Here is a 14,267-nt window from a genome sequence, read left to right as displayed (position 1 = left end):
CTACACCACCTGCCCCTGGCCTGCAGGGAACGTGGTGTTCCTGGGCCCTTTTTCTCTGTATGAAGTGCAGAGGAGTGCATGCATGAGGCATGGGAAGGTAGTTCAGAAATGAGATGCAGTCTGGTATCTCCTGTCTCCCCCCTTGCTCTACTGGAAGGGGTTAAATTACACCCATTGTAGTCGTAAAATTATGATTTGTCTTGGAAAGCACTCATTTAACTGCAAAGTTCCAGCTCACCAAAGTCCTTACCCCAAAGGTCAGCCAGCGCTGGCATGCCACTGTGCCAGCCTCAACATGCCTGTTTAATGCCCATCATGTGTTACTCCAAAAAAGACACCCAATTCCCAGCCAGGTCACCCGACCCCCGCTGGGCACCTTGCCTCCTTGGCAATTCATTCTCGAAATCCCTCAGCAGAAGGCACAGAGCTGCTGTGTAAACCTCAGCATAAGCCACCTGGGTCACTCTAAGCCCCACCACAGGGGGTGCAGCTTGCCCACAGGGTGTTCAGGACCTGGAGGTGTGCTCAGAACTCCAGAGCTTGTGGTCAATGCCCAGCCCACAAAGCAGCAGGAGCCACCCCCTGGAGGGTGAGCTGGTTGTGTTTGTTGCTGAGCCTGGGATGTGTGATTTCAGGAGAATGTTTGAGGGCTCTCCCATGTGCCATGCAGAGTGTGAGGCCCTGGGGTGCTGCTACACCTGCAGTGAAGCATCCAGGAGCATGTGAGCAAGGGATACCTGGCACCCAGCAAAGCAGTGCACTGAAGGCAGGTGACATCCACACTCTCCTGGTTCCTGGGGTGGATTTGTCTGGCATCTCAGCAGCTGAATCTGTTCCCATCTGCAGATGTGCTTTCATGAGCAGTGAAGTACAGACAAGCCCTTGATTTCCCTCATCTGTCCTGCTGAGTACCTGACCCACCGAGTCACAGCTTGTCCCTGGGATCCAGTATTTTAATCATCAGTAAGAAGCAGGTGATCATCTGAACTTCAGAATAAATTCTTTAAAACTTGCTTGAGGTTCATACTCCAAATCAAGTATTTAAACCTGGCAAGAAAGGACAGGAAACTTTTCTCTAAGAAGCAGAAAAAAACCAAAACTTTAACTTACTCTGGATGGCTGGCTGTGAATCTCAAACACCAGGACCCTGACCCCTTCAGGGATGGAAGTTAAATCACATTGTTTTCTGGCTAGTTCTTCCTCAGAAATTGGGAACAGGCCACTCAGTGAAGGTAAGGAAATAGAGTAGTGCCTCAGCATGCTCATCTCCAGCAGCCCAGCCAGGCATGCAGGACTTTTTGGGACAGTGGGACTAGAAGCGTGGTGAGGCCATGCTAGTCCTGGGGAGCCTAAGGAGCCCTTCTCTGCTCTTGATATTATGGGCTTGAGACAGCACCAGCAGGACATCAGGTCCTAGGGGATTCGTGGGTAAAGACCAAGCTGACAGAGGGGAAAAAGATGGAGGACTGGTTTGCTGCACTTTTCCTCCCTGCAAGAAGCAGCAGGAATGCCAGTATGCTTTCATTCATCAGCTGGAAGCCAGCAATGGCACATGGGGACTGACAAGGGAATGGGACACGTAAATGGGGAGGTACAGACTGCCTGGGGAGAGTCAAAAACCTGCCTGAGGGACAGTACCTGCCTGAGGTTGGTGTTGGCTCTTGTCAGCCAGCACAGTGACTGCTCGTGCCTCCTGCCAGGGCTCGTGCCTGTCCCTTGTCCTGCAGCACTGTCACAGTACTTTGTCACTTGTGCTGTACTTGTACATCATTGCACTCACCCTGCCTGTGGCCTCCCTACACTCAGCAGCTGAAGAACTCGATGGTAATTTAAAGGATTTTCCCTTGTAGCTCACTGAGTTGAAGCTCGGTGTTTTGTCTCACTGCAGGCATTTAAGCCCTGATGGTGTCAGCCCAGGCTGGGTTTGTCCAGCTGCACCTGTGGCTGCTGAGTAAGATCCTCCATGTACCAGGCTCCCAAAAGGCCAAGTGCTACTGCAGCAAAATCCTCAGAACCTGTGCTCCTTGTTTTCTCACACTCTTTGGTGGATACTCAGAATTTGTCCTGATACAGGTTTTTCATGAATATCCATTCACCTGATCAAATTGACAGCTACATCCTCTGTGTAATCAAATGAAATCTTGTGTGGTATAATTTACTGTGAGTGTAATGGACAAGTAGAGTCAATGTTATGCTCTTCTATCCCAAAAGATGAAAGAAAAAGATGAAGAAAAAACTCCACCCTGAAAATAATGTGGAAACTGTAGCCAAAACTTTTCTATTCCCTTATGGCCACTCCTTCATGTTATCAGAATGGTTTCGGTTGGAAGGGACCTTAAAGATCATCCAATTCCAACTCTCCTGCCATGGGCCAGGACAACTTCCACTACAGCAGGTTGCTCAGAGTCCCATCCAACCTGGCCTTGAGCACTCCCAGGGATGGGGCATCCACACCTTTTCACTGTTCCCGTGTCTCATCACTTTCACAGTGAAAAATTTCCTCCTAATATCTGATATAAACCTAGCCACTTTCAGTTTAAAACCATTCCTCCTTGTCCTGTCTCTACAGACCTCGATAAAAAGTCTCTCTGCATCTTTCCCACAGGCTCCCTTTCGGTACTGAAAGGCTGCAATACAGTGTCCCCAAAACATTTTCTTCCTCAGGCTGAACAACCTCTTAGGCTGCCTTCACTGGAGAGGTGCTTCTGCTCTCTGATCATCTCTGTGGCCCAAAACACTTCCCAACCTTTTTGCAACAAGAAAATACCCCTCTAAACACCCTATTCTGGACACATCTTTGTTTGACATAAGGTGTGGCTCTTTGGTAGTTTTTCTACAAGACCAGTGACACCATTTGGTGCTGGGGGTGTCTGCCAGGGTGTGAGCTTTCTGGGTAGGTGCCATTTCTTACAGGGAGCATAACTTAAAAATTAAATTTTAAAGTCCATGTAATTTCCAAATGAGGCAGAGTATTAACAAAGTGACTCGGCAGACCCTCAGCCTCAGGGGAAAAACAAGTTTTAAAGCAGAGGAAATCAATTCTTATACTTGATTTTGATAAGAAATAAGAATTTTGGGGAGAAGTCTCTCTCTATATATATAGATGCTTACTTTTGGAAGCAGCTGGCTGAACCTGCAAGTGTAAGACCAGAAGAGCTGCAGGAAATTCCTTATTCCACGTCTGAATATGAGCCAAATTCATTGTTTTTGTGTAAAGCTCGTAGGCTCCTCCCTGTGCCCAAATGTGTGCTGGTGTTGCATCACCTCTTAGCCCCAAGATAACATTTAAACTGGGGGGCAGTGGTGGGGACTAAGGGGGAAAATCCTGAGCACAAGAAGCAGCAGGAACCTCTCTATCAGCTGGGAAAGGAGACAGTAGGCAGCAGTTCCAGAGTTTTCCTCTGGATTCAGCAGTACTGTTATTCTTGGCTAGAGGGAAATTACAAGATTGGCAGGGATGGTAAGGATTAGCTTAAACACGACGTCATTCTATACTCTAAGAAAAACCTAGCGAGAATATATGCTAATGTTTTACATAACTTTTTAGATACAGCTAATGGATTTCCAGATATAGTGCCCATCCATCTGGTTATTTAATCTGAGAAGGAAATACTCTGCTGTACTTGTGAATAGCTCCCAAGTTCTGTTTTGCATCATGAGACCTGAAGCAGTCTCTGACTCTGATCTTCACATCATCTTAACTCTTTTCTGGGAGCCAAATAAACCCACCCTGTAAAGCACTGAGCCCAGCAATGAGAGGTTTGCACTGTGCCAGTGCCTTCCTTGCTGCTTCACAGCCTGGCTCCAGCCTTCCCATTTAGCTGCTGCATCTTACAGAGAGCAGCCAGGCCTGGGACAGCAGCTGCCATGCACATGTGTTGGAGGTTATTTCCAGGACCATTCAGCTTCATGGTGAAAGCTCCCCAAAGAAAGTTAGGGGAACTCCACTTGCTCTGCACAGGATGTGTCTGTGTTGAAGACCCAACAGCCTCTTTCTTTGTGCCTCAGCTGACACATGAGCTTGACAAACACATGACTAATAAGGGCTGGTGTAGCTGAGGCTTTCCACTATTGCACTTATTCCGGGGCCAAATGGAGCTTTTAGCTATGTAAATTGTCACGACCATGTTGTCAGCCAGTGTCACTTCTGCCTGTCCCACCCCCAGCCTGAGGGCTGTGCACCAGGACCTCAGGGAGCAGAGAGCATGGAGAGGTGACCCCCAGCCCCTCGAGGGAAGGACCAGCCTGCACTCCCACTCCCAAAGGCCAAGGAGGGAGCCTGCTGTGCACAAACAGCTGCTGTTGCTGAGGATATCAGAAGTCCTAGGAGAAGAGCCTCGTTAAAGTATAAACCTAAACTTTGTCCTCTGCAGGGCAGGTCAAAGTACCCAGTAACTATCTGAGGTATGTACCAGAAGTGCCATTAAACACCTCGTACACCCAGCCACTTAATTTCTAAATGCCCCCTGCCTTTTCATGTTGCCTTTTTTATTGTGCTTTAAACTTTCTTATATTTGTATAGTGACAGCATGAAAGCCAGGGTACCTCACCTGACCAAGTTTTAGTCATAAGATTGCAGTCCTAATTGTTAGCAGAGATCAAAAGCATAAAACACCATGACATCTTATATAGTGTATATAAAAACAGACTGTATCAAACTCTTCCATTAAAAAAACCCCACTTACTGTCCACTAATTATAATCTCTATAAATGGGTAAACTTGTGACTAAAGTGCCCTAAATTAACTTTTGAAATGAGGTATACAGCTTAAAGTTTATTGTTATTTTTAAATGTTTCCTCTACAAAAATACATCTTAACAACATTTTTAATTTATAAAGTGATAAAATATTTTGAATTTCTTGATTTATAACACTATTGACACAAACCATTGAGTATGTTTATGAAGAAGAAAGGTAACAAATAATAATTGGAAAGTATTGGAAGAAGACAAGCTCCCTCCCTGTTCTCTAGGCCTCAGCAATCTTCCTCATTGGGAGTTTTTCATGGAGCTGCAGCATCCAGAAGGCAGATTTCTTTACTCTCCAGCTGACAGATTTGAGACTGGTGCCAGCAGCAGACGTGGCCCTCAGTGAGACCAGAACTGCCCCACTGCCACAGAGGCAGGAGGGAAATCTTGTAGGCAGTGAAAGGGCAAAGACTAATTTTTATTACACCCCTTATCATAATTATTAAAAGCCTCAATTAAATCTATGTCCTACAGTAAATCTGGGTAATGAACAACAGTGATGTTTGAGAGAATTCTCCTTCTCCCTCACTCCCATGTGCAGTTTAACCTCAGCTGGGAGCTCAGCCCCAGAGCTGCTGCTCAATCCCCTCAGAGAGAACTGGGAAGTGAGAAAACTGAGGGGCTGAGATCAAGATGGTCAACTGGCTAAAGCAAAAGCTGTGCACAAGCAAAGCAAAGCAAGGAATTCATTCACTGCTTCCCATGGGCAGGCTGATGGTCAGCCCTTCCAGGAAAGCTGGGATGACAGAGACTTGGGAAGACAAACACCATCACTCTGAACATCCTCCCCTCGCCCTCCTCTTCCCCCAGCTCTGCAGGCTGAGCACAGCAGCCCATGGGCTGTGCTAGCCTTGGCTCAGCTGGGCTCAGCTGTGCAGCCCTGGCCTCCTCTCGGTGTGAGAGGCACAGCAGGGCTTGTCTGCTCAGCAATAATGAAACATCCTTGTGTTATCAACTGTTTCAGCACAAACCCCAACCTCAGCCCCACTCCAGCTACTCTGCAGGAAACGAACTCAACCTCAGCCAAAGCCAGCACACCTGAGAACTGGCTGCTGGACACAAAGTCACATCTGGCACAACCTCCACAGCTTGGAATATACAAATTCCAAAGTGCAGTAGACATTCCTGTGCTGTGCTGCAGTTATGGCAAGAAGCTTACCGTGCTCAGCTCTGACAGCAGTGAGTACTTCTGGCTTGGGCCAAACAATAATTTGGAAATAAAACAGTGTGAGCAGTGCAGACTTCCAAAGGACAAAGATAACAGGGTATAACCTCTAATTGCTAAAAACAGTCTCATCATTACTATCTCGTTATCCAGTAATGAAAAAGCTGTTCAGATACTTTAGGTGTTATCTAGAGCTAAGAGACCTTTTCTGTTTAATTTCACCATGTGGTCCATGGATAGTACTGATATGAAAATCTTCAAGTTTTAACTACAATAATACGTGGCTGTAGAATGGTTTCAGTTGATTGCCATCAAGGTCTCTGCAAAAGAAAAGCACAGACTCACTACATCACTACATTGAAGCCTACAAGTTGTCAGGGTATGATTTTGTGCTTTCCACTGAGGGATTTCAGTGGAAATATAATAAATCTTTTCAAATAGATCTTTAAGCTCTATAGCCTCTCCAGTTCTTTCTGCGTTGATTTTAACACAAAGACAATAAAGATGCTTTGTTACAGAACCACACACAAGAAAAATAACTTTTAAAAAAGCAACGAAAATCACTGTTTGAATATAGCTTTAATACAAAAAGTTTATTTTCTCTACTAGTCAAGTTAACCAGTGATAAAAATAGTTAAGAGTTTTTTTCCTTTTTGGCCTTAAAATTCTGATCTGGTTCAGCTGTGTTTTAGGGTACAGGTCCCCTGGCAGACAGGGTTTTAGATACAGTTCCTCACATCCAGGGTTCCCATCCTTCCCAGACTCTGCCAAGAATATTGGGGTCTGTTGCTTGATCAATGAGGCATCTCACTTGGGTCTCCTCTGAAAGTCCATCCTCAGGCTCTTTGGCTCTGAGATCATGATGAGGGTTACCACGAGCCACAGCTGCAAAATCATTATAAGCAGGAGACTTCTCATGGCCCAGGCGCAGCTCATCGCTGAAATTGAGAACACAAAAATAAGCTCTTACTAAAAGAAACAAGCAAAAAAACCTGAGATGGATTTTTAAATACAAAACAGCACTTGAAAAATAAAGCTTGAATTGAGATCAAGATGGGGAGGCTGTAGAAGGCTTGGGCAGTGAAGACTGATGGTTTCAGGGGCTCTTCAGTAGTGGATATTTACCATGAATATGCCAGGTTTGCCAAAGGTCTCCAGCTGAAAGAAGGATGCAGCAGTTCACATCCAAGCTGTTGATCTCTTTACCTGCTCTCCTGATTTGTGTCTATAACAAGTATTTTGCTGCCTTTTCCAGTGCAGCCTTGACCGCAAAAGGGACTCCTCCCAAATCCTGCACTTTTCAATATTTGTACGGTTTTAAAACAGGCTTGCTTTCTTTGCTTTTCTGTCTTTCCCCTGATTAATCCAAAATGACTTTTTAAGAGAGGATGGAAGGGATTAATTGTACTTTTAACTGAACTTAAAAGACATCCTGATTTGAGCCAGACTTGACTAGACTGACATAAATAACCTGAGAATGCCACCAGATTTGAATTTGATGTTTCTTGTAAGCAGCTTTCCTCCATGCCTCCCCTGCAGCTGGTACAGGTTGCATTTCAAGCAATCCTCCACCAGAAGCATATATTAATTTAAATATTATCCCTACCCTAAAAGCAGTGGAGACAAACATAAAGAACAGTGGGCCTGAGGAGTATAAGATTAAGCAGCCTGACACGGAGGGGAGGCATGTGTTGCCAGGAGCAGTAAAACTGCTCAGAAGGCCTGAGCTGGAGCAAGAAAACTCACAGGGAGATATCTGGTGTTTTGGCTGGCAGGGTGATTCAGAGAGCTTGTACATGGACCAAAATGATTCTGACAGAAGGTTTGCTGAAATTTTGCCCTGTCTGTCTCTTCTCTTTTCCTAGCTGCCATTCTATCCAAAGGGAGCAAAATCTGACATAGGAGCCTTCCAGAGCTCTTAGTGGAGCAGTGTAAAGCAAAAGGAGAGCATCTTACCAAGTGATTATTGCTGGATTGGCACCTGTAAGCTTTCTTCTGACATAGCTGACCTTTTGCAAAGGGTACCAGTTTACTTCAGTTGTGTTTATTTCCTTAATCCATGTGCCTCCTTTTTTCAGCTGTCTCTGCTCAAAGTTCTAAGGAGAAAACATATTTGTCCCATTTATCATAAATCACACACTTGAAAAAGGTTTTTAAGCTGCAGATCACAGCAAGTCAAGCCAGAATCTTAACTGCAGATGCAGTGGAGGATAAAGCAGTGAGATAGTATGTAACTTGCCTATGACTTTAATTTACAGCTGAAGTTACTGAAGTTCAACTAGTTTCAGATTTTTTTCTCTGTAGCTATTAGTTTGATATATACAGTGCTGTTATGCAAATTAAGAGGGCGAATACAAAAAGTTGAAAATATTTATGCTGGTGCCATAAGTGGCATCAAGAGTTATCCACTTCTTAAGGTTTATCATTAAAGATGAAGAACAGTACACTGATAACACAAACATATGCTACTGGTTTTTGTGCATCAATATAAAATTCTGTCATTTTAAATACTTTAGAGTTCAGTTTCTCTGAGAATTTAATAAAACAAAGAAAGATAAAAGGAGTACTGAGAGTGAGCCTCAAGGAATACTTCCTTTTTCATCAGTTTTATTCTTATAGCAGCTTAAGAATTTTCACATGAAGAAAAGTGAAAAAGGACAAAACCCCACCTTCCAGTCCAAAGAAGGCTCTTTGACAAACACATCCATGGTGCTGATGAGGAGGTCTGGATCTGAACGATAAGCCCTCAGGGCATGCACCATCACACTGTAAATGAGTCCCCACTCCTTCACTGGCATCATCAGATTAACAAACTGGCGAGTCAGGCGGAAGGGCATCAACTCTGGCACACTCAAGAACTAGCCAAGGGGAAGGACAGTCATAAGAAAACAAGAAGTAAGAAGCCTTGGAACTGAAGGGTTAAACAGGAATATTTTCTTCTTCTTAAGATTTGAAACCCTCTTTGCCACTTCACTGAAAATAACATGCAAAAGTAGAACTGAACCAAGTTGTGACATCAAAGCTCTAGTCATGAGTATTCAGTGACAGTGGTTGAAACCATGGCTGAACTATGTAAAATACCACCATATTGCGTCTGTGGACTTCCATAGCTCACTGCTTGTCTGAGAATATCTGTTCTCAGATATTTTATTCAATCGACTAGAAATAACTTGCAAAGATCATTTTGCACCAGAACAATGGGAACCTGAAGAGCATCAAATTTAGTACTGAGAACACACATGTAATCACACATACCAAATGCAAAAGCTGTAACAAATTAGTTGAAAACAAATACCTGTGTGGCTGCACCAAAAGCATATCCAAAGTCTATTCCCACCATGCCACCTGTCTCCTTGTTAACCATGAAGTTGGACAGATGGCGGTCTCCAATGCCAAGGATCCAGTGGCTGATGCACATCAGGGCATGGGAGCTGGCAAAGTGGGAGCGCAGGGCCAGGAAGGCCTGGGGGGATGTGCTCATTCTCACAAAGGCTCGCCTGAACAAAACAGAACCCGCTTGCTGAGTGCACAGAAACACCAACCTTTGTTTCACAAAGCGCAGCCATCAGCAGCACTTACCGCAGCAGGTCTTCTGGAACGCTGCTCTCCCTGCCCTTGAAGGATGTCACTGCTTCTGTTCGGCTGGCATTTCTGCAAAGGAGTGCACGATAAAGGTGGCTGCTGAAATAACAGCCTGCTGGATGGTCAAAGTCAAGATACAGCCAGCAGCGTGCGGTGCCTACTCCAGCAAACAGTACAGCAAACCACAAAGGGTTCACCCCCAAATTGTATCTGATATTAGAAGTGCCCCGTCCTCCCTCTTTCTCCCGACAGTTATTTCCAAGACTGTTATTTCTAAATCCAAAAGAGCGTGTGTTTTTTTGTATATTTTCCTCCAAATTAAGTTGATGGGTTAAGTTTTAATAAAGCAATGCAGTCATGCTCCTTCTGGCTGGACAGTCTCTTCCAAGCAGAGGAATTAAGGCCCCAGTTACACCTCCTAGCAGCAGCTATCCTGACACTAGAAAGTAGTGCAGCAGAGGGGAAGCAACAGAACTACAGAACTGGTGCTGAGGGCATTCATGCCATGCAGATTTGGGGCAGGAGGCTTTGTCCTAGCCCATATCCAGTTCTGAATGCTTGTGAGAGCTGAAATGTGCCAGGTGCTTTCCTTCCACTCTACTTCCCTCTGAAAGGAGCAGAGTTGAGAAATAGAGGACAGTCCTTTGATGCAGCAGACTGAAGATGAGTGGAAGTGACTGGGAATAACTACAAAAGCACATTCTGGATCTGAATACAAGTATTAATTCAGTTAAATGAGTCAAAATTTTCCTTTAAAAAGCATGACACTTGCTTAAGCGGGTATAGCAAGCTTATAAGAAATGCTCTGGACACTTCACTTTACTACCCACAGTGCTAGATCTAGGTAGGAGTGGAAGTTCCTCTGAGAGGATGCTCAAGTTGGGAACCTAAACCATCAAATATTCTTCAATTCTCAGTGAATCATGGTGATTTTCTCTGTCCAACTCCAGCAGATGCTCAGGCTCTGAGGCAGCCTACCTAACTGCATAATCGGGAACAAGACGCCTAGAAAATAAAGTTGAAGAGCAGCATCTGCTTCCAGACACTTTCTAAAGGAAGTGAGCAAGCTTCTGGAAGCATTCCTGTACTCTGGGAGGATTTCTGGCTAGAGAAATTTTGCAAAGCATCTCCAGGAAGAGAAGGCAGCAAAATGAGCAAAAATCACATCTAACCATGATATCATAATGCAGATAATACTTTTTTTCGTGGAATTTCTACATCTCTGTGTGTGTGCACACTCCAGCTTCTGTATTTCACAGGCAGCTCTCTTTTGAAACCTACCTGTACATAGCAAGGTATCGAGAGATGCCCTGTGCTTTCCCACCCATCCTGGACAGCCACTCAGAATAGGTAGCACGAGGTCCTCTAGGGCTAGGGATAAAAAAAGAAAAGTACTGATGATTTCCCTGTATCTCACCACTCTATCTGATTATCCACAGGCTGTGTGCTGCTCTGACCCATGAGACTTCTAAGCAAAGGAAAAGTCAGGAAGCTACAGCCTACATGAATTTTAGCCTTGCTATGGAAATGAAGTTTATGCAGAGGACAGGCTGATCTATTCATCTCCTTTGCCCCAGCTTTGAACATACTTCAGTCATATCTGACAGAAGATTACACATCTCAAAGGTGTTAATTTCTCAATAGGTACTGTGAGTACCTCCAGAAGAAAGATCCAAAATAATTTCTCCAGGGAGGAAAAGGGAAATTTTTGACAGTCTTGTAGCCTTTGAGAAGCATTATGCAGTCCATCACAGTACATGCTGCCCTTTGTCCTTCCAAAATAGCAGGGAATGCAGGAAGGCAGTTTGCTATCTCCTCAGTGTGCACAAGAGAGGAGGAATGGGTGCTTGAACTTAGGGTATTAATCATAAGAAGCCAGCATTCTTTAGCTGCACTGCTCATGAAATAATTTGGTATTTTTCTCCCATGTTAACTCAATACATCAGACTTTAAATTTCTATTTCAGAGAGGCAGCAACTTAGCAGAGCAGCCACCTTCTCTATTCCTTCCAAAGCATGTTTTGAGATAGAGAAAGCCATTCCCATTTAAGAAGCATTTATCAGTTACAGACTGTAGTCCATCACTGTGGGATAAAGAAAAGGATTTCAAAATTCAGAAAGTTGCTCCCCCTCACCCCAACCAAAATTTTCATTTGTGAGTGCTGCGACTTAACCATAGCTCAATATAAAATGTCTTAATTGTCTTGACTGAATAACATATGGGAAAATAATAACATTTATATATAAAGTTTTAAAGTATATATACAAAGTTTTTCTTTTAAATAAATTATGACCTCCTTTTAGAAAGATACTGATCTTCTACACTGAGTATATGATAAATTTCCTCCCCTCACAAGATGATTCCATGTGAATCTTCCTTCACTTTCCCACTCAGTGAATTGAGATCAACATAATACCACTGCTGTTCACAACAGTGAATCAGACAGCAGTAATGTAGGAACTCTAGCAGCTCCTAAACTGCTCACAAGTCAAATCACCATGGAAATAAAGACTCTTTGGAGTCCAACCTCCACGCTGGAGTTTCCTCCAACCTGCCCCATAAATGTTAACTAGTAAAAATAAATGATGACAACACTCAGACAAACCCAAACAGAGATTATGTAACTAAGAACCACATTTGTAAATTAAACCACATTTCTAAACTTCAGGACAGAACTCAGCTGAAATGCCAGAATTAAATAAATTTTACAAATATTAAACCTGCAATTACAATCACAAGAAAGCAATATAATTTATTCAAACCCAGCATTTGTATCAAATCAGAGAGTGCTCTGTTACAGTTGTGTTCTGTGCCTTTGCTGCCAATTTCCATCCCCTATCACTAACTCACTGCTGAACTCAGGTTCTGAATAGCTCTGTCTCTACTCCCTTCCCCTGCCCCCCATTGACCTAAGTCCATTTCCTGCCTGATCAAATCAAGAGATCAAAATCCTCTGCTTGTAAAATCAATCTGCTGATAAGGAAATGGTGATGATAATGACGTCACACATGATTATAATTATAAGCCTCTTGTTTAAACAAGCTGGGTGGAGGATATTCCAGCTACAATGGCACTCATTAAACAAACAGTTGCCAATTAGTAATTTGGGTCAGGAAGTACAAACTGCCTCCTTGCTTATAAGTGCTTTTCTTTTATTCTTTAATTAAAAAAAAAAAAAAAGAAAATCCTGCCACAAGACTGACAGTTATCCAAAACCCCATTAGTAGTGGTCTCTAGTAGTGCAGACAGCTAAACCAAGCATCACCTGTAATAGCTGGTATCTTCCTCTTCAGACATGCTATTTTTAAGGAATTCTTTCAAGGTACAAGTATTTTCCAGCCACCTGATGAGTCCCAGTCTGGAACAAAGTAAGTCAGAGATAACAAGTAGCTCAGAGCTGAACTTTAGAGGAACACCACAAATGGGAAGCAATACATTCTAGTGATTGTTAAAAGAAGATTAAAAGCTACCAATTTCAATATATTATGAAAAGCAGTTTTCAGACAAAGCAATTTCAGTGTTGCTTAAAAGGAAAAGGAATAAAATAAATTAAGCCAAGGACCAAACACTTCATCTGAATCTGGCACACAGAATTCCCACTTTCCAACATCCCAAAAGTAATGGATGTTAACATAAGGATTTCTGTCCCTTCAGGATAAATGCCTACCTTGATGTCATGGGGATGACCTGGTAAGTTTTTAACTGCATATTTCTTTGGCTACAGGTAGCATCTTGGGAAAGGATAATGTTCATGACATCAAAGAGCTGCTCAATGCGTTGGTCTTGTCGCAGGTCTTCGCCACCTTTGACAAGGAAAGGATACTCCTGCTCATCACTGCCTCGGATCGTTATCCGCTTTGGCTTCCTCAAGGATTCCATCACACTTATCTTGCAAAAAAACAGGAAAAAGAAAAATATTTGTGACAGAAGACTTGGTCTTACAGAGTCATCACTGGAATTCAGCATATCTGTCATTCCTAGATGACATAATCAAGTTACTCAATTAGAAAAACAAATGCCCACTTGCAGCCCTTCCTTTGTATGCTGCAAGATGTGCAAACAAGCAATGACCCTGCTACTACCAAATTCTTCAAATGGTATATGGACACACATTTATACCACACAGGATTTTGACTCAATCTTAAAAACATACCCGTTCATCAAATCCAGAGATTTTTGCGTGGTACTCTGGCAGTGGTTTCCCTTTTCCGTCGTACTGACCTGAAGTGGTAGTGGAAAAAAAATGTTAGTACATAGCCTGGTGCTATTTTAAAGTGTATTTAACACCAGAACACGCATCCAAATGTTTTGTCAAATTGGTAGAATGACAACTATGAAGAAAATATTTTTAAATGTGTAAGAAAGATCCAACATACACAGAGTATGATTTTATCTGTGAATCACTGATACCCTTTCCTTGTTTAGCTGTTAGAATCAAATTCTTGGTGGTTTCAGAAGACACAACCTTTTTTGAACTGGATTTAAACATGTATTAGATTTATATATCAGATTTCCTGGAGTCAAGCCTTTAGAAAATTATAGATCAGATTTCCTGGAGTCAGGCCTTTAGAAAAAAATACTAAATTCTTAGGTAAGAGATACAAGCTTAGATACAGTTTTAAAAATCAGGACTATGGCTTAAGAATGGATTTAAGAGATAAGGAGTGAACAGTAAGTATTTCAAGTAAGGCCAGATAAGGCTTAAGGCCAGAAAGAAGGGTCATATAGCCAATATAAGAAATAAAGCTCAAGAGCAACTTTCTTCTAAGGGA

The 14,267-nt window shown here is 43.0% G+C and overlaps 1 protein-coding gene across 1 annotated transcript; it reads right to left on the bottom strand.

Annotated features, from left to right (window-relative positions):
• Nucleotides 1–6,475: 6,475 nt before the first annotated feature.
• Nucleotides 6,476–13,822, bottom strand: LOC130266584 (DNA-dependent protein kinase catalytic subunit-like). The gene is made up of 9 exons (XM_056515834.1): nt 13,649–13,822; nt 13,163–13,383; nt 12,761–12,853; nt 10,777–10,866; nt 9,493–9,564; nt 9,209–9,410; nt 8,583–8,771; nt 7,870–8,009; nt 6,476–6,851 (listed from the first exon to the last, which is right to left on the bottom strand). Exons 2-9 carry the CDS (start codon nt 13,372–13,374, stop codon nt 6,647–6,649), a joined length of 1,203 nt encoding a protein of 400 aa, XP_056371809.1. The 5' UTR covers nt 13,375–13,383; nt 13,649–13,822; the 3' UTR covers nt 6,476–6,646.
• Nucleotides 13,823–14,267: the final 445 nt, after the last annotated feature.

This window comes from Oenanthe melanoleuca, unplaced genomic scaffold (assembly GCF_029582105.1).
Source record: "Oenanthe melanoleuca isolate GR-GAL-2019-014 unplaced genomic scaffold, OMel1.0 S093, whole genome shotgun sequence".
NCBI lineage: Eukaryota > Metazoa > Chordata > Aves > Passeriformes > Muscicapidae > Oenanthe > Oenanthe melanoleuca.
The sequence above is the reverse complement of the archived record's forward strand: the minus strand, read 5'-3'. Positions and strand labels throughout refer to the sequence as shown.

What these genes read in the sequence shown, in the direction of transcription:
- LOC130266584 (XM_056515834.1), bottom strand. Translation starts at nt 13,374, where the DNA reads ATGGAATCCTTGAGGAAGCCAAAGCGGATAACGATCCGAGGCAGTGAT. An exon ending in CGATACCTTGCTATGTACAG is followed by an intron (nt 9,565 to 10,776) that starts GTAGGTTTCAAA and finishes ACTCCTTTGCAG; the next exon opens with AAATGCCAGCCGAACAGAAG. An exon ending in CTTTTGGTGCAGCCACACAG is followed by an intron (nt 8,772 to 9,208) that starts GTATTTGTTTTC and finishes CCCCTTGGCTAG; the next exon opens with TTCTTGAGTGTGCCAGAGTT.